Below are 25682 nucleotides of genomic sequence, written 5' to 3'. Positions count from 1 at the left end.
TTAAGCACAACAGAAACCCTTGTACACGATTCAACCTTTGAGCTTCAAGGTTGAAGCTAATTCACAAGCCACGGAAAAAGCATTTGGCAAATTTCAGAAAACGGCTGGTAGGGAAGAGAATGTGTATCTGTGTCTGTATGTAAGTGTGTGTTCATGGAAGGGAAGGTCTGATTATACTACATGGACCTGATACTTAGAGCAAGAGTTATTGTAGCTATTAAGGCTGGCCAGGCTATTGAAGCAGTGTGAGTCTTGGCCATACCTGCCAGCACCTCATTAATAAAATGGATTACATACTGCAGCTATGCATCAGCCCTGCAGTATACAGTTCAGATGAAAAGAGGTGTATCCGTCAAACTGTTTACATTAGATCCACTCTGAGGGTCAACAACAATTAGAATTTGTACAATAGGGCAGGATTTAGTAAATATAGATTTTCCATTGGGGATAATGAATTCAATGTTTGAAATGTGTGTGGTTTCACTGGAAAGTCTTTGGTCTCCATTAAATGGAACATATTAATTTACAAATTACACTGATCTGCTTACTTTTAGTTTCACTTCCAGTTTGTGCATTTGTTACATTCAGTTTTAAAGATCTTAATAGAAACAGTTAAGTTGGACTGTTTATATCTTAAATTGTTTGTTTTACCCTTAAGTGTATACATCTTAATTATTTCAAAATTCACTTTTCATAGTGTTTAGGCTTATAGCTCAGAGGTGCAGAACTATGGTAAAGATTAAATGAGGATGATTAAAAGTGAGAACCAAAATCGTTCTTTCCATCTGGTCTTTAGTTTATGTCTTGCTGTCAGTCCATGTCTTATTATATTCCTGAGTTCTGGTTAATAATTAAAGTTAATCTACTTAGACTTTTGTCAATGAACCTGCATTTGGGTCCTATTTTTTTCATTTTATTTTTACTATTAATGAATTACAATTTCAGTTTTTTAGGTTTTGAGTTTTATTTTTCTCCAAGTTCAATTTCATTGATTTACATAGCCCTAAACTTAAACAAATGTCTTTCCAAGAGATTTAACAGATGCAATTTTCCTAAATGTACTTTTAGGCCACTGAATATTTGGCATAAAAACACAAATCACCTAATATTTCAATCACAACCTGCAGTAAAACTATAAAGATACAGGTGAGCACATCTGAAAAATACCTACAAATACTGAAGACATTTTTTCCAATAATTTTGCACTTTAGAAAATGTTTTTTCCTAATGTTTGAGTATTGGATTACGGAAAAAAAAAAATACTTGTTTTGGAGCTATTGATGTCCTTCACATTTTCTGATGCAAAAATGCTTCATCCTTTGATTTGGGTCATCTTGTACTTTATGTTGAAAGAGCAAGACTGGCATAAGTAGTGCATTAAAAAGAAAATGGGACTCGTAAAAGAGCTTCTCAGAATATGCTAATATTCCACATAAAGCCAGTAGAGTTAAAGCCTTAATGTGTATTTTCTCCGCACAGGCGGTTGACTTTATTAAAAAGACAAAACATCATGGGGATTTGTATCGCTCCTCAGATGTTTGGTTTCATCCCAAGGCTGTGAAAATAAGTGGTAATAAATCAAGCAGACACATGAAGACAGATAGGGTGGTATCCTGTGACTGAGAATGCCGTGTAGAATTCCGATATGTAGATTCCCATAAGATACAACTGAAAAGATCGACATTCCTTGTGTCCCTGAACTACCTAAACAGACATCAGAGAAGAAACCAAAGAACACCGGTGATGAACATCCAATGTTGTGCTGGAAGCCACTTATCAAACAAGATCTTCAGAGAGATGAAGGGTAGGCAGAGGAGAGAACAGGGAAACATGCAACAAAGGAAAATGTAGAGAAAATGTGAACGGGGACTCAAGTGTCCTGTGAGGCTTACAAGATGGTAATTTACAGAAAGGATGAGTGATAAAGTAAAATTATTCTGCAATTGTGGATCTGGAACAGTAAAAGTAAGGGTAGACTAATGGGGAAAAAAACCATCTGCAATAAAACTTTCAGTTTAAGAACACAGAAAAAGTAAAATTCAATTGAATGTCTTGAGAAAAAAGCTAAACATACATGATAAAAAATACCTAGTGTAAAAATGTGTTTACATTTCCTGTGAAACTCGTCTGAAAAATAATTTAAAACCACAAGTAAGACACAATTAGTTGGATTATTGTAATTATACCTCTGTTTCAGCTTTCTGTTCATGTCAACACTTGGTTACCGCATTTGGATAAAGAAGTGATATTCTCACAGCAGTTTTCAATTTTATTTCCTGTTTTTTACTTAATACAATTTATGTGGGTTGCAGCAATGCCAAAACTTCCCAATTCCCAGCAATGTCTTTCAGCTCCTCATAGGGAATGCATTACAGGGCTTCCAGGACGAATTTTGCTTTGGTACCCAAAATAACTCTTCTGGCTCTTTTAAATTTAGAACAGTTTTTAATACTGTTTAAATAAATTAAATAAATTTTAGGAATAATGGTTTCAAGTTCCAAAAAAAAAGAGTAACCATGTCAAATGGATGATGAAAGACTTCAGTCATATTAAACCAATCAGAATGGACAATAAAAAAAATTTATTGATCTGATGTAATATTCTAATGTTAAACTGCTTTTTTCCATTGGTTTTAAGCCTTAAAAGTATGTCAATGTGCAATTATATTCCAAAGTGTGTCTAGCATCACTAAGCTCAATGTATTTTGAATATCGTATTTTCCGCACTATAAGGCGCACCTAAAAACCTTCAATTTCCTCAAAAGTTGACAGTGTGCCTTATAATCCGGTGCGCCTTATATGGACCAATATTGAGCCACAACAGGTCTAGCAACTATGGTAAGCAGCCGCCGACTTCATTTTTGCCCGTAGAAGAAGAAGTGTGCGGTGCATGCTGGGATAGTTGTCGGAACGCTGGTTTGTTAATAAAGTTTGACTGACCTATCTACCTACCGACCGTCTACAATCAGGTCGTCTGCAGGTCATTTAGCACCACGTTCTCCATGAACATGCTGTGCGCGAACGGAGAAGGGTGACCATCATCCGGCCACGCCCCGGCCCAGTCGCGGAAGGCTCTCCTCGCCGACCGGAGTCGGACTGTTTTATTGACATTCAGTTTAGTGCAGCTCCATCTAGTGGAACGTAATTCCAGTCTCTACTATAGCGTCTATTCTATGTGCATTATAATGCGGTGCACCTTATATATGAAAAAAGTTTTAAAATAGGCCATTCATTGAAGGAGAGCCTTATAATCTGGTGCGCCTTATAGTGTGGAAAATACGGTACGTCAATATATAACAATAAAGACAAAAGGAAATGTATTTTACCTTGTGTAGTAAATATTGACAGAAAAGACAACTGTCTTTCTGTTTCTCAAGAGCAAGGACAGAAACCAAAAGACACAAATGGGTTAACCACAGAAACCTGGGAGATATTTAGGCTGCAATTCAAATGCAAACTGTACCTCACACATTATCTAAAGGAATCCTGGCACTTTATTTAGCAATGAGGGGGAAGGAGCTGGAGAAGCAGAAGAAATTGCAAGCAATGCGTCAGAGTTTATAATACCATTACACAATAATTGTCACACAAGGTTCCATATGGTTGATTTGATCAGCTCACAGATATCACTGAATACTACATAAATTTTAGATTGTGTGCATATGATTCCTGCTAATTGTTCTTCCCGAGATATACACACAACGCCATGCAAGATTACAAATACTGTGCAGGAAGGTAGTGTTCTGTGATTTGTACACAGACTCCTGTAGTTGGCATCCACTGATGGTACTGATAAAATTATTAAAGTTCTAAAGGTGTTTCCAATACAGAGAAGATTAAACTTATGATGCAGGCGCAGAAGCTATATTTATAGAGAAATTAAACAGATTTTAAGGGAATATTGACAATCAAAGATATTGAAAAATGATGTTAGGATTGTGGAAGGATGGCTGAGAAAGCAAGGCAAATACTATGATTGCAACATAATGATTGTCCTTTTACTGGGATTCATTTCTTCAGATTTGCCCTGTATTCAAATGACCACAAAGGTCATGGATACTGTCTGAATCAGGTGTGAAGCAGGATTTAGAACCTCTTGATTTTCCAGAAAGAAATAGTAGTATTCCACACAATCTCACTTAAACTCTTGTTGTTTTGATGCTTCAGGGTCCAAAAGCACATCAGAGTTTGAAATACCAAATGGAAAGTCGATGTACTTAGTGGATTTTATGTTCTTGTATCACTGTTGGGGGAAAAAATGTCATAGGATTAAGGCAACAACTTGAACACAAAAAAGAAAAGATGCAAGTGTAAAGTAGAAAAGTGAAGTATAAAGTAGCATGCCGAGGGGGTAGTGGTGATATGTGGGGTGTTACTGTACCTCTGCTGCCAGTGACTGTGGGGTCTGAGGCGTGGGTGCTTAACTGAACAGTAGGATCTGGAGGGATGGGATGTAGGGGGGGTGTGGTGGATGGAGGCAAGGTGGTGGGAGCGTCTGGTGGAGGGCACAGACAGACATACACAAAAACACAAAAATAATACAACAACAAATGAATTCACACAAAGAAGTGATGTTTGGGAGAACGGGGACAGTTCAGCATTCGTGACATCTCTCTGTCTAACTTAGAGCTCGTAATAGTTAGACTATTTAGTTAAAATGTTATTCAAACTAGTCACGCATGTTTACAATTACATTTTTATTGGTTATCTCAGGGACACAAAGAACAAACATTCAATGGGAGTAAGTGAAAGTTGTGCAACTTGTAACATATCCTGTGGTGACACTGGAAATGTTTATGTTCACCCACTAAATCATTTTCTTGCATGTGTGAGGCCAGTAAGTTTCTTAACATAGATCTAGAAATTAATGTACAAATGTGAACAACTGAAAATGTGTAAGTTAGGTAAGTGTCCCATACAGTGCTTTGCAAAAGCATTGACTCCTTTTGAACATTTTTGCATTTGATCACACCATAACTGCAATCTTCTATGTATTTGAATTTCATATAATATACCAACACAACCAACATCACACATTATTGTGAGGAATAAATACTAGTCAAATACAAATCTAAAAAAATGAGGGATGCATATGAATTCAGACAAGACATTTCATTTGCCTGTTTTGAACATTAATTTTAGTTTCTTGCTATCCATTGTTGTGAACAAATGAAAGCAGTTATGTGCTACTTTGTGTTCGTATAGATCAAAGAAAAAACAAAGAAATCCAGTAAATTCTTTATTTATTCTTTGACAAAATATAGTAAAGTTCAAGTTGTAGAATACTTATGCAAGACACTTTACCATACAATACAGAAAAGGTGGAAACTTTAGTATTTTAGGGGTTATGAAAAAAACAACCACAACTCAAATTCTTGGGACAATGGACAAGAATAGAATCAAAACTGAAACGTTACCACATAAAACTTTTATCTCTGCTTCAGGGTGCTATATCTTCATGTGGGATGTAATGTACAGAGTGAATCACATGATCTGAAACTTGTTCCTGACAGGAAAAAATGACCCACGTTACAACCATCCCTGGCCTCCTTTCTAAACAACACAAATGAACTCCATATATAACTATTTTACTACTGGCCAAGGATATTTCCAGTCTGTTTCTGTGAATGTTTATTTCACTGAACTATGTACCATTTTGGGTATATCATTGGCAATTCTGCTCTTAATGTGGATTTATTGTAATAATATTTATGTAAAATCTCATTATTAAAGCAAAAGATGCAGTGATGTTACTTTGTTTAGAGATCATCAAATCATCACAAGTGAACAATGTGGTTAATTTTTGTCAAAACCAATGATCTTTACTTCCATTTTTGCTTTCATTTGTGTACTCTGTTAGAAGTAACCCTAATATCTACATTTATTTAAAGTGAAAAACACAAAACATATGTGCATGCGCATGTTCACTACAAATTGTCTTTGCAGTAATCTTAAATAGCCATCTTTAAATGTGGGTCTGTCTTTTTTATAGCAATGGAACAGAAATAACCTTGAATTGAATCTGCTAATGCTGTCTATGTCTCTGGAGACAGAAAGTTAAATTCCACCAAATGAAGACATTAATTTGACAAAAGATCTGTGCCAATTACACATTTTCAAGGGTGCTTTCAGAAGAGGTGATCGGGTCATCATTATCGCGCTCTGTTTCAGATTTCATGCTAGAAAGTGTTTCTTGCTGTCATCCGCTCAGGCCAAAGAGAAAAAGGGACTGAAACATTGTGTGACCAAGTTAATGAGGTTACACTACCACCTTGGCTTTAATGTTTATGTCACTCTGCATTTTATGGTGAACCAGAGGCTTTTAATTGGCTGTAGTCGTCTTTCTCAGGGCCAACCGTCCTCTGTGTCTTGGTGACATTTGATCGTGACTCACAGAGCAGCTAACTGCATGTCTGCAGGAAATGGGTAGGAGAGAAAACGTCTCCCCCTTGGAGCAGGACCATTAAAAAGGTATTTTTCAAGAATTATGGAGGCAGTTGTAAAAGGCTAAAAGGTGTACTAATCACTAATGAAGGGTAGAAACAGGCTTGGTGCCATTTCAGGCGAAGAAGTAATGAATCTGAATAGGCTTCTTTGACCCTGCTGTACCCAATAGCCTTTTTTGTGCAGCAGAATTTGTCAGTTTAATATCATCCGTGTCATTATGTGCATTGGTTGTTCTAGCTTTTAGCTTCATCTGGCATTTAAAGGAATTGTTAGGCACAGACACATAACCATGGTGTGTGAAAAGCCCATTAATTAGGAGATGCAACATTTATTCTATTAGTCAAAAAGTGAATAAAAGGGTTTGTGGAAGAAGTTGATGAATGGGTAATGTTAAGTCTTGAAGAAATTGTAAAACCACTGATAATATCCGTACCTAATTTGCATCTATTTGTTCATTTTTATTAATAAGTTTCATCCAAATGTATCTCTTTTGCATCTATCTGAAATCTTTTTGTAAAAGCCACACTACATATTGCTTTATCATGAAAGATTTGAATATGAAAAAAGTGAAAAATATTAGATGGTATGCCTAATTAGCCAGGCTTGATCCTAATTTGTGGCTCTAAATGCATAAATAGACCATTTAGCTAATTATGACAGTAATAGACTTGTAATTAACGTTATTGCATTTGAAATGATCTATAAAAAAATCACATAGCATTTACATGAAAAAAATAGCTAATTTCCATATTTGCAATTAATTTGCTACATTAACAGTAGATTAAAATGATAGATAGAAACATTGCCAGTTATTTGTATGATATGATTTAGCTTTTTCTTCAGTAGCATTGAGCATGACAAGCTAGATTTTCAAGCTACATGATACTGACATGCTGTTCAATGGGCCAATGACATTACTAAAACTTCCTAGATGGAAACTGCAACATGTTGTTCACTGATGAGGCTGTCTGCAGAAAGGTGTAGCACTCTATTACAGTTTCATAAAAGCAAAACTAGAGGACGAAGGCAGGAAGGGGGAGCCCCGGTAGAGGAGTGAGGTACATTGAAGTGGGAGTGGTGTCACCCAGGTAGTCTGCACCTGGGTGACATAAAAGGTATACGTAAAAACGAATGGGATGCAATGGTATGTTATAAATGCAAGATTGTTAGTGGGTTGTTGGACAAATTTTAACATGAAAAAAATTATCATTTTAGCTTGAAATACAATACTATACGTTTGGATTACATCGTTAAAAATAATCGTGTTTTATCGATTATTTAAAACTAAACCACTGGAAAAATGACCTCATTTTACAATATAAATTGCTAAAACCTAAAAAATCAAAAGCATTTTCACCCTTATGGTCAAAATTTGGCCACATCTATTGGCAGTTGGGTCAGCGACTGATCCACACTATCAGACTATGTGCAAACCGTTTCAGATTGGAAATTACAGGTAACATTAGTTAGAGAATTGTCTAGTGTCCCTAACTTTAGTACTGTTGTTATTTGTTCACTGAGTTGAATCATTTAGGTCTTGTAAATGTTCTTTTTAAGATGCTGCTAATTTTTATTCTGTTTGTTAAACTTTTCGGTGAGCGTTTTTAGAAAATGTGCTAACTTTGGTAGTTCTGATAATGTTCTTTACGTGGGAAAATGTGATTTGATCAGCCCTGACCAGTGACCAGCTGGTGTAAAATTAAAACTGTGATCTTTTTTTTTTTACAATCAATTAATATAACGTTTTTTATCCTTGCTCATTCAGTCTTCTCAGTGCTACCTTTTGCTCTTCCTTTCATATGCTGTCTAGGCAAGCATAACTTGACATGTACTATGTTTTTCTTGTTTTTTATTCAGATAAATCTTTGAGATAAAGCAAATGTGACATCCTTGGATCAATGTACCAACATTCATGTAATCTGTTATCGATCTGCGAAAAGACACTTCTTTTTGCCAATCATTGAAAGCTGTCAAACGTCTCCAAAGCTCAGTTGTCACTGCTCTGCTTGTACTCTTTTGTATTTTTTATTATTTAATACCAGGAGACAAAAGGTAGAGCAGGAACAGAAGGGAGAAAGAACTATCTGTTTTTCCTGACACTGAGTCGCTTTATCCTCCACCTCCTCTGGCGTTACTAGGAATTACTTATCATGATATTCTTGACAACGCAGCACTAAATTCTGCCTCCCTCACACATTTCCCTTTAGGTATGCGTGTGTGCCTGTGTGTGTGTGTGAGAGAGAGAGACTGTGTGGAGGATCTGGGACAAAGGTTTATTTAAGGAAAGGCACTGGTGGTGTTTGTGGCACCTCAGGCCTATATTTTCCATGGGAAGGATGGCACCCCTAATCACTTTTTGCAGTTATACACTATGCAGATCAGGAGGTATTATAATCCTGTTTATGCAACTCTTTTTCCACTATTCATGTGGAGTATAAATGGAATCCAAGGAGACATTCTGTAGGTTGTAGCATTTAACCTATTTGTCTTTGAGTAGGTTTAAGCAATTACCTGAAAAAGATAACTCTGTACCTTTATTTTTGTCTGTCATTGCATAAAACACAATCACTCCCACATCACCCTTTCCCTTGAACTCACCATACACGTAGAGTACATATTCAGCACTGCTGGTCCCAAGATGGTTGCTGGCTTCACAGCGGTAGGTCCCATTGTCTGTCTTGTTGAGTGAAGTAAAGGCGAGCTCCCTCCCCTGGACAATTATCCTGTCAAGGTCAGGAAGATCACCACCATCCTTCGTCCACATCACAGGATCTGGTCTGTTATTTGAGATATTTTTTTTGAATTTTTTTTTGTGGAAAAAGGTCAAACTCGCTGCAAGAATGAAGAATATAATAAAACATAGAAAACTAAAACAATGGAGAGCAGAAAACACTTACGATGGGTTTCCTCTGGAGAAACACTCCAGCTTTAAGTATTGGCCCTCCTGAGGGACAGTAGTTGATTTAATGATTTCCACACGAGGAGCATCTAGGATAGACAGGAAGAGTTTCAACTAATGGTAAGTGGTAATGGAACACATTAATATTTGTAAAACCATCTTATCTTATAATTATCCTACAGCTAACATTAGGATAAGGATTAGTGGACAAATGATCCCTCAATTAAGACAGATTTTTATTTTCTTTTTTAGATATCTCTAATTCTAAGAGAGCAACAATTCTAATATTTTTTTAGAAGAAATAGCACCTCGTTTAGTACCAAGTTTTTCATGCAATAAACTCCAAATGCAAAGCTTACTAAGCCATTTGACGATTTGTGTGTCATTACAACCTTCACACCAACAACACTGTACAATCATCATTACTGAACATGTTGCTGATGTTCAAAACAGCTAAATTTAAGGAAAAAAATCATTATTAATTTAAAATACGTGTAGACTATATCTACATGTATCTATCTAAATTTAGTGCATAATTTTGTACTATCCTCTATTGCTATTTTCATTTTCACTCATGTCCAGATATTCCTCTTTTGTTCGTGCTCGACAGCATATGTTTTGGACATTTACTCACAGTGGACCTCCAGTACTTCAGTGGCCTGCTGGGGTGCCTGTGCGAGTGCAACATGGTCTACTCTGCAGGTGTAGGCCACGCCGTCATCATTTCTGTCCACGTGTAGCTGTAGAGAACTCCGCACCGTGAACGTCTTCCCACTTGCATTCACCTCTTTGGCACCTGTGCAGAGAAAACAATGGGAGAATGTCACCCCAGCAGCACACCGCACTCTGGCAAAGCATTGTTTAGATGTACAAAAGTAATGGCTATGTTTTACATTAAAACCAACTGTATATCCATTCAGTATGGATAATTTCAAAAAAGAATGCACATGCAATTCAAAAAAAGTCTTACTGAGCTTTGGTTCGTGTATCTGCATCAACATGGACACTTACTGCTGTGATGCACTGACAATAAGGTTAACAGTAACCATTATATGAAGATACTCTTTGCAGACAAACATTTTGAGCTCATGTGGGTTAAAATGTTAATGTTGTGGAGGGTCACTTTTTTTGGCTGCATAACCTTCAGCAAAAATACACATGAAAGAAAAAATGAATAGCGCTTCTTGACTACACGAACTCCTATTTACCACCTCTTATTTGTGCATCCCATGGAATCAGTCTCACGTTAATCTCAAACTGTTTAATACCTCTTCTCATCTTTCTTCTTCTGCACAACTCCGTGAAGCCCAACAGGGTCAAAAACTCGAATGTTTGTCTTTCAGCAAACGATCACCTATTACACCTATTCATCTAATCAACTCCTTGGCAGAGAAATCCTCGCAACACCTGCTTTGAACTCTGTACAAAAACTGCTGATCCACATTTCTGTGTTCATTAGCAATGCAATCAAAAAGCTTCCTCCAGTCATTTGCATAATGTCCTCAAGTTTTGTTTGTTTATCAATTCATTATTTCAACTTTCTGCTTCACATGACTCTTAAAATACAACAGAATAGATAAACGTGTTATTAAAAAAGTTAAATGAGTTTGACTGGGTTATCCTGAATATTTTATGTGATTAGGGGTCAGACATTTGTTTCCTACTGACTATTGATTTTTGTTTCCATATCAAACTTTCTTCAAGCTTTATTTACTTCACAATAATTTATTTAGTTTAGTTTAGTTTTTTCTTTGTGGAAAATTTAATTTCAGAATTTCTTAAACAGCCCCAGATCTATTTAATACTATCTATTTTAGGCCAGCAAAAGCATTAAAGGGAGTTTTGAATTATTTGAACATGAGCCATATAAAACTGTATTAGATATCATCAAATTATGCATATAGTACCTTCTTAATATTTTTCAATTTAGCAAAGTGTTGCTGAAGTTGATGTGACAGAATGATAAGTATGAGGGCAAAACAGATGTGTTCAGAAAAGAAATGTGAAGTTATTTAATCATGCTTTACTCATATAGTTATACCTAACTATATCAGGACAAAACAACAAAAGGTCCAGCAACTCAGACGATTAAGCCGTGTACATGTATCAAGCACAGGAAAATAAATGCAATTCAAAATGTCACATTCTGTAAGTTAAATTAAATTAGACACTTCAGGTCAAATTGATATTTTAGTAGGGGTGGAACATGACCTAATGCAATTTACCAGGCAATAATGCCTTATCCAGTCACTGTCAACATACAGTTGACAAAAAAGAAACATGCATCTGTTTTTTTTTCACTGTTCGAAATTAAATCAGACCGAACTTCTCCTATCTGAGAGAAGTTAGAATCATCTAAATTATTTCCATTTGCTAAATGTCAAAATAATGAGCAAAAGAAGAATGAATGTCTTCGAAATCAGAACTTGACATAGAGAAGTATACAGCCAAGAGGTTGTAAAGTGATGTAAAGATGCAGCAGGGAGTTCTGTATTAGATTTAATCTGAAAATATGAACAAGTGCACCCTACAGGTTCCTCGCCTTTGCTCTCTGCTGCACTACAACTGTCCCTCCACAGTTCCCCCCCCAACAGGAAAGCCCGCTGAGAACTCAGTAAATTGTTAGTTTTCATGTAACGTTAGGTTCCTTATTTGTCTTTAGTACAACTGCAGCACACTGGCAATATTCAGCTTCAACGGCAATACGTGGTTGAAGGGTGTGAGCAATAAAAACTGCTGGGCAGCCAACACATGACTCCATAAACACCAGAAAAGCCTTCACCACTTTTAAAAAATTTGTGTATTTGACTTTTGGGTTCTCAGCAGAAAGATAGACACAATGACAGATGAAATACAAATCATTTGAAAGTACAGTGAGATTACTATAGTTGACTAATTATGCTGAACTTGGCATCTGCTATAAAGAGCTATTTCACAGCTTTTCAAAGAATTTAGACTGAATTATGTCATGTCCAGTTAAAAATGTAAAATATTTAGACCAATGATTTTGCAACGTTTTACGAAATAATTTTATTTTAAAATATCCAAGTTTTATTTTTGCAACTTTCAATAATTAAAGTAAATATTTGCTCCATGCGTCGTGCATTTCTCACAGTGGCCATGTGTTTGCGCCTTCTAAAGAGGCCATTTATGCTCTGCATCCTTACCCCCGCACTGCTTAGCTGCTCCACTTTCCCAGCATCCCTCCTTACTGTCCATTCTACCTCTAAATTCTGCCAATCAACTATTCTGTTGAGCCACTTCCACCAACTGAGGCTATAAGAAAGACTCCCCAAGAGATGAATGACTGACAGGCCTGCAGAGTTAGCAACATCCATCCAATCAACAACTGACAGCGAATATGGATGGATTTCTTTATAAAGACTAAACTGAAACATATTATTTTTTTAACTCAATGAAGGTATCAGAGGAGCAAACATTTTCCATTAATTTTTATTCGCAATACTTGCTCGGTAGAAACTGTTTGTGTCTTTTCAACTTTCTACCAGACTGACTTGACTTTCTTTTCCCTGCCAAAATTCATATAGTCTTTAAGCAACATGTCAAGCTGGTTTTTCTGTTTCTCTTTGTTCCTCCATACTTGCAAGCAATCTCTTATTTTTGTTTTCTGTGTGATATTTCAAATTGACTGCCACTGTGAGGTATGATTCAAAAAGAGAAGTATAAAACGGAAACTTTCTTCTTTTAAAACCATCAACTGAAAAGATTAGACACATTTTTATATAACCATAACTGAGACATTATTATAGTGCATATGTAAACACAAGCAGACAAAATGTGTGTGCAAAGATGTCTGTGAATATTAGTTTAATTGGTCTAAAAATACAATATCCTAACACATTTTAAACATAGCCAAGACTGAAAAGCCTGTAAGGCTCTGTCATGCCAATCAAAAAATTTATGCATATATATATATATTTATATATATATGGAAAAGATTAAGAGACCACTGCTCTGAATAGCATTAAAAACCTCCTGGTTATTCCACCAAATATTGATTTCTCAACTCTTCTTGAGTTAAAACATCAGCATTGTTGTTTCTAAATGAATATGAACTTGTTTTCTTTGCATTGTTTGAGGTCTGAAAGCTCTGCATCGTTTTTGTTATTTTGAAAATTCCTCATTTTCTGCAAATAAATACTAAAGGTTTGCTTGGAATTTTGGAGACACGTTGTCAGTAGTTCATAGAATAAAAGAACAATGTTCATTTTACTCATACATTAACCTATAAAGAGTAAAATCAGAGAAGCTGATCATTTATATGATTACTTTCATTTGTACCAAGTTGTTTTTTTAAAGTGTAATCATAGCAATATGCATACAGCATTAGGTCAGTTATGTTTTATTTGATTCTGTTTTCATTGCTTCACTTTATTTTGTATCAATGTGTTTTTATTTCCTTTTTATTATTCTATTGCTAATGTTACCAGTGTAGCACTTTGGTCACTTTGTTGTGTGTGAGAGTGCAACACAAAGAAATATTAATTGATAAAATAATCGTATTCTGTAGTTGTGACCTTATTCTCTCAAGCCTTAAAAACATAAGCAGACTAGATACTGTGAAATGTACAGCAGTGGCTCAGAAACACTTGTTAAATGTTATCAGTGAAGACAGCTTGTTGCTGCATGTCAAATCTCTTAATAAAAAATAAGTTGAAGACGGTAAGTAAGTTCTTGAAATAGTGCCTATTATCTGTGGGCCCAAGGAAAACAAACACTTTCTAAGGTAAGGTAGAAAACTGGCTCTTGATCTACTGAATCCAATTAGAATTTATTTTTTCAGGGGGGAAATCATGGACCATTTGTCCTTGGAGCTAAAAAACACAGAGTACAATTTAAACGCAGGCTTTAGATAACTTGCATAATGAGGAAGAAAGCAGGTTCTTTTCTATATAACAGTTTTTATCATATTTGAAATAGAAAACCACCCTTAGCACAAAAATATTTTTTACCAAGAAAAAGTACTGCACAGCTGTGTGCTTTCAGTGCAGACCTGTGACCCTAAGAATATTTAACATAATTAAACACTAACTGAGACATGAACATTTAAATATGCTAAACACTTCTAAAACAATCAGCTTATTTTACATTATAAAGTAAAATAAATAAGAAATTTTTGTAAATGTGTTCTCATTTTTCAGTTTAAGCATCACTCAGTTTTCATTATTTTAAGTACTTTGAAAATCCATATTTTTTTTTTTTCAACAGCTGCACAGATTTTCAAAAATATTCACATGCCTTTTTTTGGAAAAATAAAGAAAAAGTTAGAGTACTCTACAAAAAAATAAAATAAATAAATAAAAAGGGATATACACTTCTGCAATATTCACCTGTGGTCTGACAGAAAAAGAGGTAATAGTTGGCAGGGACTGCGGCATGCTGTTCTGTGGGTGGAAGCTCTGCACCACTAGCATGAGCCAAGGCAAGCTTGGAGGATTAGGAATGGAAATGACAGGCGTAAAATGAGAGAATTTGACCCTTTTATTCCATTTCACAGGAGAGAAGGACAACCCAAGAATAGGAAATGGTCTGGAGGGGAGCAACAAAACAACAGAGACCGTGGAGGTCTCCCAGGGAGGGGGAGAAATCATTGACAACAAGCGGCCGTGCTGACTAATCCTGGCAGCAGGGGTCTGAAGGCTGACTCAACATACCCTTAACTGCATCTCAGCTGAGACTGGAATTCATTAGCTCAAGCAAAACCAATAGAAAGCCATACTATTAATGCTAATAATAGTATTATTATTAGTATTATTTATTTATTTTTTTACAGATCATCAGACAAATTTTACTGTCAGCCAAAGATAACCAGAGTCAATAAAAAAATTGCAGCTTTTAAATAATGTTTTGATTTATTAGAGGAAATGTAATTCCTCCCTAAACCTAATAACTGCTTGTGACTCCTTTGGGGCCACCAATTGTCTTAAATAGGTCGTTTAGCAAGAAAGATATGCAAAGATGAGAAAGTAATAAGTGTTAATAAAACTAAAATTATTGAACCAGTTAGTTACATAATTTCTCTGACTATTTTGTAACAGTGAAATCTTACCCCACTTTGCACCTACTTGCCAATTCATGTATAACATCAGTGAAGTAACTTCTACCTTCCTTACTACCTCAGCCCTTACATAAGTCACTTCAAAGCAGCAAACAGGCATAATCATGGCTGACTCGAAAGTGTCTTTAAATAAGAAATGAATATTTAGGGTACAGAGAAGCTAAATGTCCAAATGCATTATTTGTATGCAGAGCTTAAAGCCATATTGGTAATATGTAAGTAACATGTATGTTGCAGTCTAAGAAGTTCCTGCTATTTTGATATTTAAATGTATTTGATATACTGATATTGTGATAACAGTAAATTCAGATTCTCTGAGCAGATATACTTTAGACTGTCATGTCTCACAAGTCTGAAAAGGAGGAAACATAAGAATAACAGAAATAGGTTGTTCTGAGAAATAAATGTTCAGCCGTTTAAAAAAAAGTATCTCTTTAATATAATTATGAATCATATAATTGCCTAGAGAATTGTGCACTAGTAAGTACATGAGCACAAAATGGACAAAATGACAATGATATAAGGGTCTGAAGTGGCAAAGTGACCCGTCGCCTGCTGGAATCACCTTTCCTCATGCTGTTCTCTTCAGTCTTTATGAAAGCACTGTAAATGCCATTCTTCTATCTTTTAGTTCCCACTAGACCAGGGGTCTGCAACCTGTGGGTCCAGAGTCTCACATGGATCTGTGGGCCATTCACAGTGGCTTCAAACAAGTCTCACCAAAAATAAATAGAACAAAAAATCAACAACAAAATCGCACCACAAATTATGGGGGCAAATAATCTGCAATTAATTTTGGCCTGAAATAAAAAATTAAATTGTTTACTTTCCCTAAAATGTTTGATACCTTTCACAGTTTTTTTCATGGGTCATGTAGGTTTTGTGGTTCTAAACAAATTTCACTTCGGAGATGTGAGAGCAAAAATGTCTCTTTGCATTTAAAATGTTGCTGAATCCTGCAGTAAACCATATTCCTGGATTAGGTTTGAATTTAGCTAAAGACTCAGGGAGATTTTATTGCTTACTTAACTTAGAAATTTTAGGGATCATATAAGTGTTAAAATTGTTTTAATTACATTTATTTCAATGAGACATTGCACGTACAGTATCCATGGATTTTAAATAAACTGACTTTGCAAGTTTTAGGAAGTTTTGGACTGGAATGAACCAATTAATCTGTGCAGATTGTGACTTGCCTCTCAACAACAGTGACAGCTGGGATTACACCTCCATGGCAGCAAAGAAGATATGGAACATAATTATTTTTAATTTGACAATAATTGTCTTTAAAACCATTCAATTTATTTTCTAATTAGAGTGCCCTAGCATGGATTTTTACTGTGATATTGCACTATCTAGCTAAACTGGAGTTTGTGGTAGATGCACATTTAATTTGAGATTATTCAGAGCCAAAGTAAATAAAAACTGTTGTAAATCCACCGCCGTTTTACAGCAGTTCAGTGAGTGTGCTTTCCTAACAGATGACTAAGAGCAGCGAGTGCTGTTGGATGTTAGGAGAGTCTTTATCAGTTCCTAGCAGCCCTGTGTCATAATGTCCTCGCTGACATGACACTCCCCAAGCATTCACAGCTAAGACGTATCGGCTGTGGATTCATGAGGATGACTTTCCTCTCCAAAAGGAGAGGGCCGGTCGGTCTTGACGCATTGGCATTTAAAATGGAGACAGGTGGCCCACCTCCACAATGTTTCCCGTAATGCGCATAGACAGTGGGCTGTTGCAGTCCTACCCCATCTACTTCTGTGCTCAAGGCTATGTCGGTTAACCTGTTCTCACTTTATGGTGTCAGAAAAAGAGATGAATCAGAAATACTTGCAAGAGGTCCTATTTACTCAAAGCTACATGCAATTAACACAACAATAAAACCTTAGGATGCCTTTGATGTTCTGATTTATTATTTTTGGATCTGACTACAATACGTTTTTCACATTACAAACATAACTTTGAAGATTTTAATTGGGATATTATCTAATAGTAGAACACAAAGTAATGAAAGACTGTCACGTTGAAAGAAAACTATGCATAATTTATTCAAAAGGGTGCTCTGCATTTGTATTCAGCCCCATTTAGTCTAAAACTCCTAAATAAAAATGCATTCAACCTCCCACAAAATGTTGAAAGAAAGCCACCATTGAAAGAAAGCCTTAAGAAGTATTCTTTAGTTTTGGACAATCTAATAAAACCTCTAGCCACTGTGAATCGTGATGAGAGCAGCATAATGCTAGGAAGTCTTTTCTCAAACAGAAACATATTTTGGGGTATGTCTGTGTGACTTATTTATCAAGAGATTCAATGTTTGCTTATTGTTTATTTGCAAAATGGCACAGGCTCTTACAGATGAGATAGAAAATATCTTAGAATGTCAATTTTCAAGTTTCATCACAGAATCTCAATGGAATTGGAGTCTTAACTTTGACCAGGCCAGTCTTAGACATGAATATGCTTTGATCTAAATCAGTGGTGCCCAAGTCCTCGAGATCAACTATTCTGCAACTTGTAGATTGCTCCCTTCTGAATCAAATGGCTCATCAGAAGCTTTAATCTCTGCAGAGGCCTTGTAGTGAGTGATTCGTTCGATTCAGATGTGTGAAAACGGAGATGCATCTAAAAGTCGCAGGACAGTATATCTCGAGGACTGGATTTTTGATCTAAATCATTGCACTGTATAATCCAAATACATCGCACTCCTAATTTTTTTTTTGTGAAATATTTTCAAAATCACATCTTATTCTTCTTATGTCAGAACACGCTATTTTGCTTTCTTCCATTATGTAAACTCTCAAACAAACTTCAAACATTCAAGTTTATGGTTGTAACATGCAAAATGTGAAAAAGTTCCTTGTGTGAAACTACTCTCACAAACAGCTGAATCCACTTAACATCAAAATAGGCCCAACAAATTTCACTAAATCTCATATTGATCAGCTGTGCATGGTTATTTGTGGTACACATGTAACAGGATAGAAAGGGTGAACATGTATTTTTGTGACTGTATGTTTTATTCATGCCGCTGTGACTTGCAGGAGGCATCTTGAAATTACATCTTTAATGGTCATTGATCTGTTACGACCCAGGGAGCCGGGTAGTATAAACGTAATCCCAACGCAGACTTTTTTAAATAGTGTTCAAGCAAGGTTGTCAAATACTGCAAAACTGGCTGTATTTCACTTTTAACTAGAAAACTTCTTTAAATTCCCAAACCCGATCCTTATTTTTAGTTTTCGCAATGTCACTCATATTATCAACCTTTTTTTTTTCTACAGACACTCCAGGAGCTTTCTCCTTTACACTTTCCTCAATTGGTCGTTCTGGGGTGAGTTTTAGAATAATGATGGCCTCCTTATTCTGCTCTTACCCACAGCTGTCCAGGGCAATTACCCATAAATGAAGAAATACGCAGCACTATTTCAAAAGCTTGCTCAGTCACCGTGTGACTTCTTCAGGCAGACTTGAGTGATAGCAGATTGAAAAGCCAGCAGACAACGACCTAAAATAGAGCGAGGTATGTCAGCAGTAATAGTTCCCTGTCCTTGACTAAAAAGTTTGACAGTGTAAAGATGTGACCGCGAGTGAATTTGAATCAAACTCATGTTTTTCCCTCGAAGTCTCTTTGGAATAGATTTACAGGGCAACATGATGAAGTAATAACCTCTACAGTTTAGGTCAGAGAGTATGATAATACTAGTCAGATAGCTAAGATCCTCTCCCTTATTTGGAATAAATATTCATTTCATCTCTGTCTTTTTTTGGTTTCCACGCGGCTCTCCCTGGTTCAGCGGTGTGTAAACAACTCCTACATGTGGTGATATTGGAGGAGGTCTCTCTGGGTTGTGGTGTGTAACTGAGATAGAAATATATCATTACTGGGTGGGGACTAAGGGGATCCGAGGGACAAAGAGAATGAGAAATAGGAATATTGGATTCCGTTTCACACACACACACGCACACAAGCTTATGTCCTTACATGCAGGCTGTCTGCTCCATCTGTCTGTTTTGCTCACGCAGACACTGAAAAAGGCACGCAGACACACGCACACACACACACATACACACACACACTTAGCATAGGATGTCTGTTAACTGCATGCTGAATGGGTGATGGACTGCTTCAGTGGTTCTGCCGGTAATATAATCTTCCCCATTCCCCCAGATCCCACACCAATATGTCACAATTGTCATTTATTCCCGGCATGGTTGCCCCACAATCAGATGGGTTTTCACATTGTACACACACTGATCCTGTCAGGATGATGAACACTTCAAGGGCAACCCACGTATTCCCACACAAGCATGTATGCATACATACATTGAACAGCAACATGCGCAGAATTTCAGGTTTACTTGTTTCTGTTCTTTTATGTTTTTAGAGTAGGTGGGTGATGGGGGGTTTGCAACAAGCTGACAATAATCCACACCTTCCCATTGCTAGAAGGAGTAAGATAGTAACAGGAAGGTAATTTTGGTTTGACAAAGATGAACATTATGTGCAAATGTGTCTGTCAATCATAGTCCTGAGAAAAGATTTTTTGTTTTGTTTTGCTGAAGTAAACAGGTCCTGAGCGTGTCTGATAAATGTATCACACATAACAATGAGATGCTAATTTAAAACTTGTCTGAAAAGACATGGTATTATTCATGAGATCAATGCATTTTTCACCACAGAAATGAAAAGCCTTTCTTTATGGTCTTGTACACGCTTTAGTTTTTGGGGTAAATGAATAGAGAACAATGACAAGACTCCCTAGAACTGTGTTTTTGAACTACTCCAGATTGATACTTTGCATTAAAGTGTCTTTTAAAGTGATGCTGATTATTAGTTCTCTGAGCTTTTCAGATATTTTCTTTGAGCTCTGACTGCTTTTTATTTTTTAACTTTCATATTTAGTCCTTTGCTATTTTTAGATGAATGGTAATCTGAACGACACTCAATAGTAGAGGTGAGCAATTGCGGTTCCCAAAAGCCCACCTGAGCAAGTTTTGTTGTCGAAGGGCATCACTGGCTGAAAGATAGTCAATAATAAACTCTAAGTATGTTTTTCTTTTTATCAGTTGCTGGTAAGAGTAGTTATTGCAACTGAACTATAAACTCTGATATAACCTACTGCCAACTGAACTTTCTATTATTGTTACTGTAAATAACAGTAACAGTTGTTGTCTTTTTCTATGTTAATCTGACAATGTTCATCCCTCTAGATATCAATCTTTTCCCCAACAACAGAACCACTTTACCTTCGACTTTCATGAATAAATGCTTAAAAGTAGGGCTGAATGATATTAGCAATTTGCCCTTGTATATTTTTAGACTGGCTACATTTATTGAATTACATTTTTTGAAAACAATGTACAAGTAGGAGTAATTTTGCTGCACCATACTTTGTACTTCTACTTGAGTAACATTTTGAAGTAATGCAAGTCTCACTTCAGTATGTTTTCTTCCTACCGTAAATTAGGAAAATTAGAAATTAGATCTCAGTCCTTTTTTTTTTTTTACTTGAGGTAACAAAGGCGAACATACAAGGATGGCAATGTAGGATCCCAAACAGAGAGATGCAAACATTCACCCTTAAAAGAAAGGTCATTTTTTAAAAGTCAATTTAGGTTTTAGTGTGGAATTAACACTTTACGCATGAACTAATGGACATCTAAAAGACCAGATGTGGCCCAGGGACATAAAATGCCCATTTGTTCTAAAAATAACTTTCATTTCAAATAGACTCTTTAGACAATGCACTTGAGCCTAACAAAAAGTCATAATTTACTCTGATATATGAAGCTTAATGTACTGGAAAATTATCAATCATCACAGCTTGATGTATAGAAAACAGTGTTTTAATGTCAATAAGTTGAATCTTAAGAGTCAATGAGCTGAAAAAATGAGCCTACAGTGAATGACCATCTGGTAGATGAACCTCATTGGTCAAATATTCATTTTTCTAAAGTAAATTATTTAGTCTCCAAACTACATACACTATGGTGTCAAAATAATTATTCAGATTTTTAAGGAAGTCTTTGTTGCGTTAAATCTATGCACCTTACTTCATATTTAGAAAATATGCTTGATTAAATGTATGTTGTTTTAAATCAGAATGACAATCTCTAGTCTGTCGACACCGAGCATGTTAGATTAACAAGTTTCTTTTGTTGTTGTTTTTCCTTTTAGAGATAGGTTGCCCTACACGACTCTGAATAACTCTGATAACAGATTTAATTATAATCTACCATGTAATTAAAATGAGCGATAACACTGATATCTACTTAAAAGTGTGTGGAAGAACAGTATCGATTTCACCTAATCTCCTTGCTTATCTGGATCCTGGGAAACCCTTAATGCCTGATACCAGACTGAGCTGTCTGGACTGAGGCCAGAGTATAAAAGGTGTAATGGCAGCTACCGGCAGATGTCTCTTCAGTGAATTAATGAAGGGCCAAACACTGACTGCAATGACTTCAACAGCAGATCTAGCAACCATCTTACTCTGCCATTTGTTTCAGATTAGATTTTAAATGGCCAGTTTTGCAGCACCTGTAGCAGGAACTCTTTGAAAATAAGACATCATCACAACCTGCATGATCTTAAATATGCAAAAAGATTTCAATCTATGTTTTTCATCTATGTCACAATGGTTTAGTCTCCAAACCACACAATTGTCTAATTTTTTTTTTTTTTTGACAACCAATTCACATTATTTGTTCAGCTACTTTTAAGAGTACAGTATGCTATTATTAGAACTGAATTCATCAAGCTATTTAATTAGAATATGACTACATCATTGTATTTTATTTTAATGACTGGTGTAAAAATGTCTGATGCTGGTTTAGTTCCTATTTTTTAAAGGGCATTTTTTTTACAGGCTTCACAATTTTCAGGAACTACTTTGGCAGCAGTATGAAAGTGAAACAAAGAATAGTGTTAAAATGCAAATTAACACAGAGCGAAAACAGCTAGAAGACTTTCATATGGAGATTTCCTTCTGATGTTTTGAAGATATAATTGTCATTATACACCAGCAGACTGTTTGTGAGAGAGAAGTGTGTTCACTGATTGAGCTAAATGATTAGCTGTTTATCAATTAACTTGGAGACTAATAATAAATTATTAGGGGCATGTTGCTTATTGAGAGTGAATACTACTACTACTATTATTATTATTATTATTATTACTATTATTATTACTAAGACAAGAATACCAGTTAAGATATTGCCAAACATCTATTTTTCAATCGTGCCACGTATTTAAATTTAAGTACATGATACTCACTCAGTTGCTGAATATTTCTTCAGAGACAAAAGCCATCCTGCTCTCTATTCAGTGAGACTTGAGTGACTGTCATAGAGCTGATCTCTTTGTGTCAATTCCATCAACAAGTCCTTTTCTAAGGCCATGGAGGTCAAGGCTGCCTATCATGTCTGTCCCGTCTTAGTTCTGGTGAGTCGATCACTTGCAAATAGCAGGCATTTCCAGCAATATAATTAAGAGGCGGTAAGCTAGTGGTGCCACTCGAAGAGTTCCTGGCCTGAAAGTGGTGAACAAACACCGGCCGGGACCGCTCATTTGTTATGATGTCCAGTTCTATGGAAAAACAGTCTGCCTTAGAAATTGATTTTTAATTCATCTCGAGACCAAATCAAATTCTCCTCTTCTATCAGCCGTTGTGGGTATGAAATAATAACGAACTCAAAATTATTAATGTACACATAACAAATTTTGGGGTGATAGACTCACTCTGACCATCCAATCAGAGGGTGGAAACTTCTCATGTCATTGTGGACCTTCTAGCAAGCTCTGTAAGCTGAGTGGTTAAAAGAGCAGTTTCACTGCTGTGTCGTTCACTAAACACAGGCCTGCTCTCCTGATTCTGAAGACACTGGGCAGATTAGACAGCACGCAGACACTGAAACTTCATTGGATGGACCACTGACAATCAACACAGACATGTACGGGAAACGACACCGCCAAGAGAATCATTAGAAAAAAGGAAATTAGCTTATTGGAAGCAAATTAAAATGTATTAAAATTTATTTGAACAAGATATATATAGTTTAGGTTTTCTGAAAGTGTTTATAGCTGCAGAGAAGTTCCACTATGGCTTTCAAATGACTTGAGAAATCTTGCAGTGGAATCACCTTATTAACTGGATGTGTTTTTGTCATACACACTTGTTAGTATAAAAGTGCCACTGACAAGTGTCTTTAAATGACTCTCAAAATTTCCTAACGCATGTCATTTTGGTATGCAAACACATGATTCCTTATGAATTTTACAGGTGCTTCAAGGAACTTGCAGTGTGGAGTATACAGACATGTTGTCCTTTCTGAATTAAGGGAGAACAGCTTTGTCGCTGTGACTAACCTTCTGACATCAACACACACAACGCTTCCAATATAATCACCCGAGGGGTCCGTAAAAGCAACTACTATCAATAAAATTGCACATCCTCTAGAGATCACCTTAACTACAACTATCTGGAGCAAACTGTAAACTTCTGGTGGCAAATTAATTCATTTAAAAATGCATCAAATCCCAACTAGCTTATATTTTTCTGTACTGGGAGCTCTTTCCTCAGAAGTGGGCTACTGGGAGAAGCATTGTTCACCCTTGGAGACTAAATAAGCCTGTTAAGAAAAGTGGTCACGCTGCTAATTAGTGTACTTTGTATTGTTTGTATATGCTTGTTCTTCAGATGGGAAATACAACGTATAACAAAGTAGAGAATGAACTCTTGTAATATGTTGCAAATATATAGTAATTAGTGCAACTGAAAAAGTATAAAACACCCCACATGTATCATATCTTTAATTAGGTGATAGATTGTTGTGTTCTCTTTAATTAGTGGAAAATTTAATGGTCTTTTTAATGAGATCACAGGATAAGGAGAATACCAAGCACTAGCAACCCATTTCGTTTTCACTTAGGAGGTAAACATTTTTTGCCTAATTCATGCAAATAGGGGAAAGATTCCAAAAATACTAAGATAAAATCAAGTTAGTTAGAGGGACAATTTTGTGTCAGATATAAGTGTTAACACCGTCTCTGAAAGCAGAAAAAATAAACATGCTAATTTATTGAAAATAAAAATTATGCACGCTTTGGGAAAAAGAAAAAAAAATGTTTTTCTGGTTCAATAATCCCTCGCATGAGAACAGTAAAAATAAACCACATATCTGTGAAGCGTTTGAGCTCTGCATTTGAAATCCTTTTCTATAAACCAAATTGTACAACAGCTAATTGAGATTTAGGCTGTGCAGCACCTGACTGCTTGTTATTCTCATTACTGAGTGGCAGTGATCCTGTGGGTTTTGCAAAGATTTTGACATCTATTCATGCAATCACGTAACTTAAAGGGTTGTTTATATTTACATTTTCAATTTTGTATTGATTTACGAAAAAATAAAAGAGTTGATTTACATTTCATGATTTGCACACTTTCTTGTACAACCAAATAACATTTATTAAGGTTCTGCAACTGTGCTGATGATCTGTGAGTGTCTCCCATCTGCAGGTTTTGGCTGAGTCAGTGGAGCATCTGTTTCATTTTTTGCTGAAAATCTTAATCTAATCATTTTATGCCCTGATCTTCCAAATATATCACAGATGCCTTTCTGCTGTTTTGTTCAAAAAGTTGCAAGACTAATGATTGATCATGTTAAAAGGCATAGCTCACATTGTTACTTTAACAACTTTTTTCCTTTTCAGGCACATTTTGGACAGACGCTAACAACAGCTATGTGAACATTCTTACATAAAGTTGAGAAATATTTTAAAAAGAGAAGAAGGAAGAAAGCAAACACAAGAGTTCAGTTGGCAGTAGCCAAAGCAGGATTGAGCTGAATATATTACACAAATTTATCAGATGCATGTTTATAAGGCATTGTTACTATATTGTTGTAATACACGACACTAAGACAGTTGCAAATCTGCCTGCAGTTACTTCTCTCACAACATATTGCTTGACCCTAAAAAGTCACTTTAGTTTGAAAAGGGAGATTGTGATCAACATAAATGTCAGAATTTCAAGATTTGTTGGTTTAATAGCTATAAATGACGATGGTATCAACTCATTAAGTAACGCAGAAGAACCAAGGATGAAGCTAATGCAGTGATCTTAGGTCAGAGGGTAAATGTTGAATCTGCTCCAGGATAAATAACTAACTAGCAGTTACATAATGGCAGTAATAAATTATAGTGTAAAGTGTAATTTGACATATGACTGCACTGCTCATCAGTCACAAAGTATATTC

The 25682-nt window shown here is 35.9% G+C and overlaps 1 protein-coding gene across 3 annotated transcripts in view; it reads right to left on the bottom strand.

The window, feature by feature from the left end:
* cadm2a (cell adhesion molecule 2a) overlaps nucleotides 1-25682 on the bottom strand; it is a 227846-nt gene that overhangs the window by 17677 nt on the left and 184487 nt on the right. For 2 of the 3 annotated variants that reach the window (XM_007556010.2, XM_007556017.2), the window contains 4 exons: nucleotides 9980-10141; nucleotides 9344-9434; nucleotides 9045-9223; nucleotides 4381-4494 (listed from right to left, as the gene is read on the bottom strand). In XM_007556010.2, coding sequence (XP_007556072.1) covers nucleotides 4381-4494; nucleotides 9045-9223; nucleotides 9344-9434; nucleotides 9980-10141 — 546 coding nt within the window. The remainder of the gene's footprint in view (nucleotides 1-4380; nucleotides 4495-9044; nucleotides 9224-9343; nucleotides 9435-9979; nucleotides 10142-25682) is intronic. The other variant, XM_007556026.2, reaches the window with a different exon arrangement.

This window comes from Poecilia formosa, unplaced genomic scaffold, assembly GCF_000485575.1.
Source record: "Poecilia formosa unplaced genomic scaffold, Poecilia_formosa-5.1.2 Scaffold3, whole genome shotgun sequence".
In the NCBI taxonomy this organism is placed as follows: domain Eukaryota; kingdom Metazoa; phylum Chordata; class Actinopteri; order Cyprinodontiformes; family Poeciliidae; genus Poecilia; species Poecilia formosa.
This window is presented reverse-complemented; position numbering and strand designations above follow the sequence as displayed.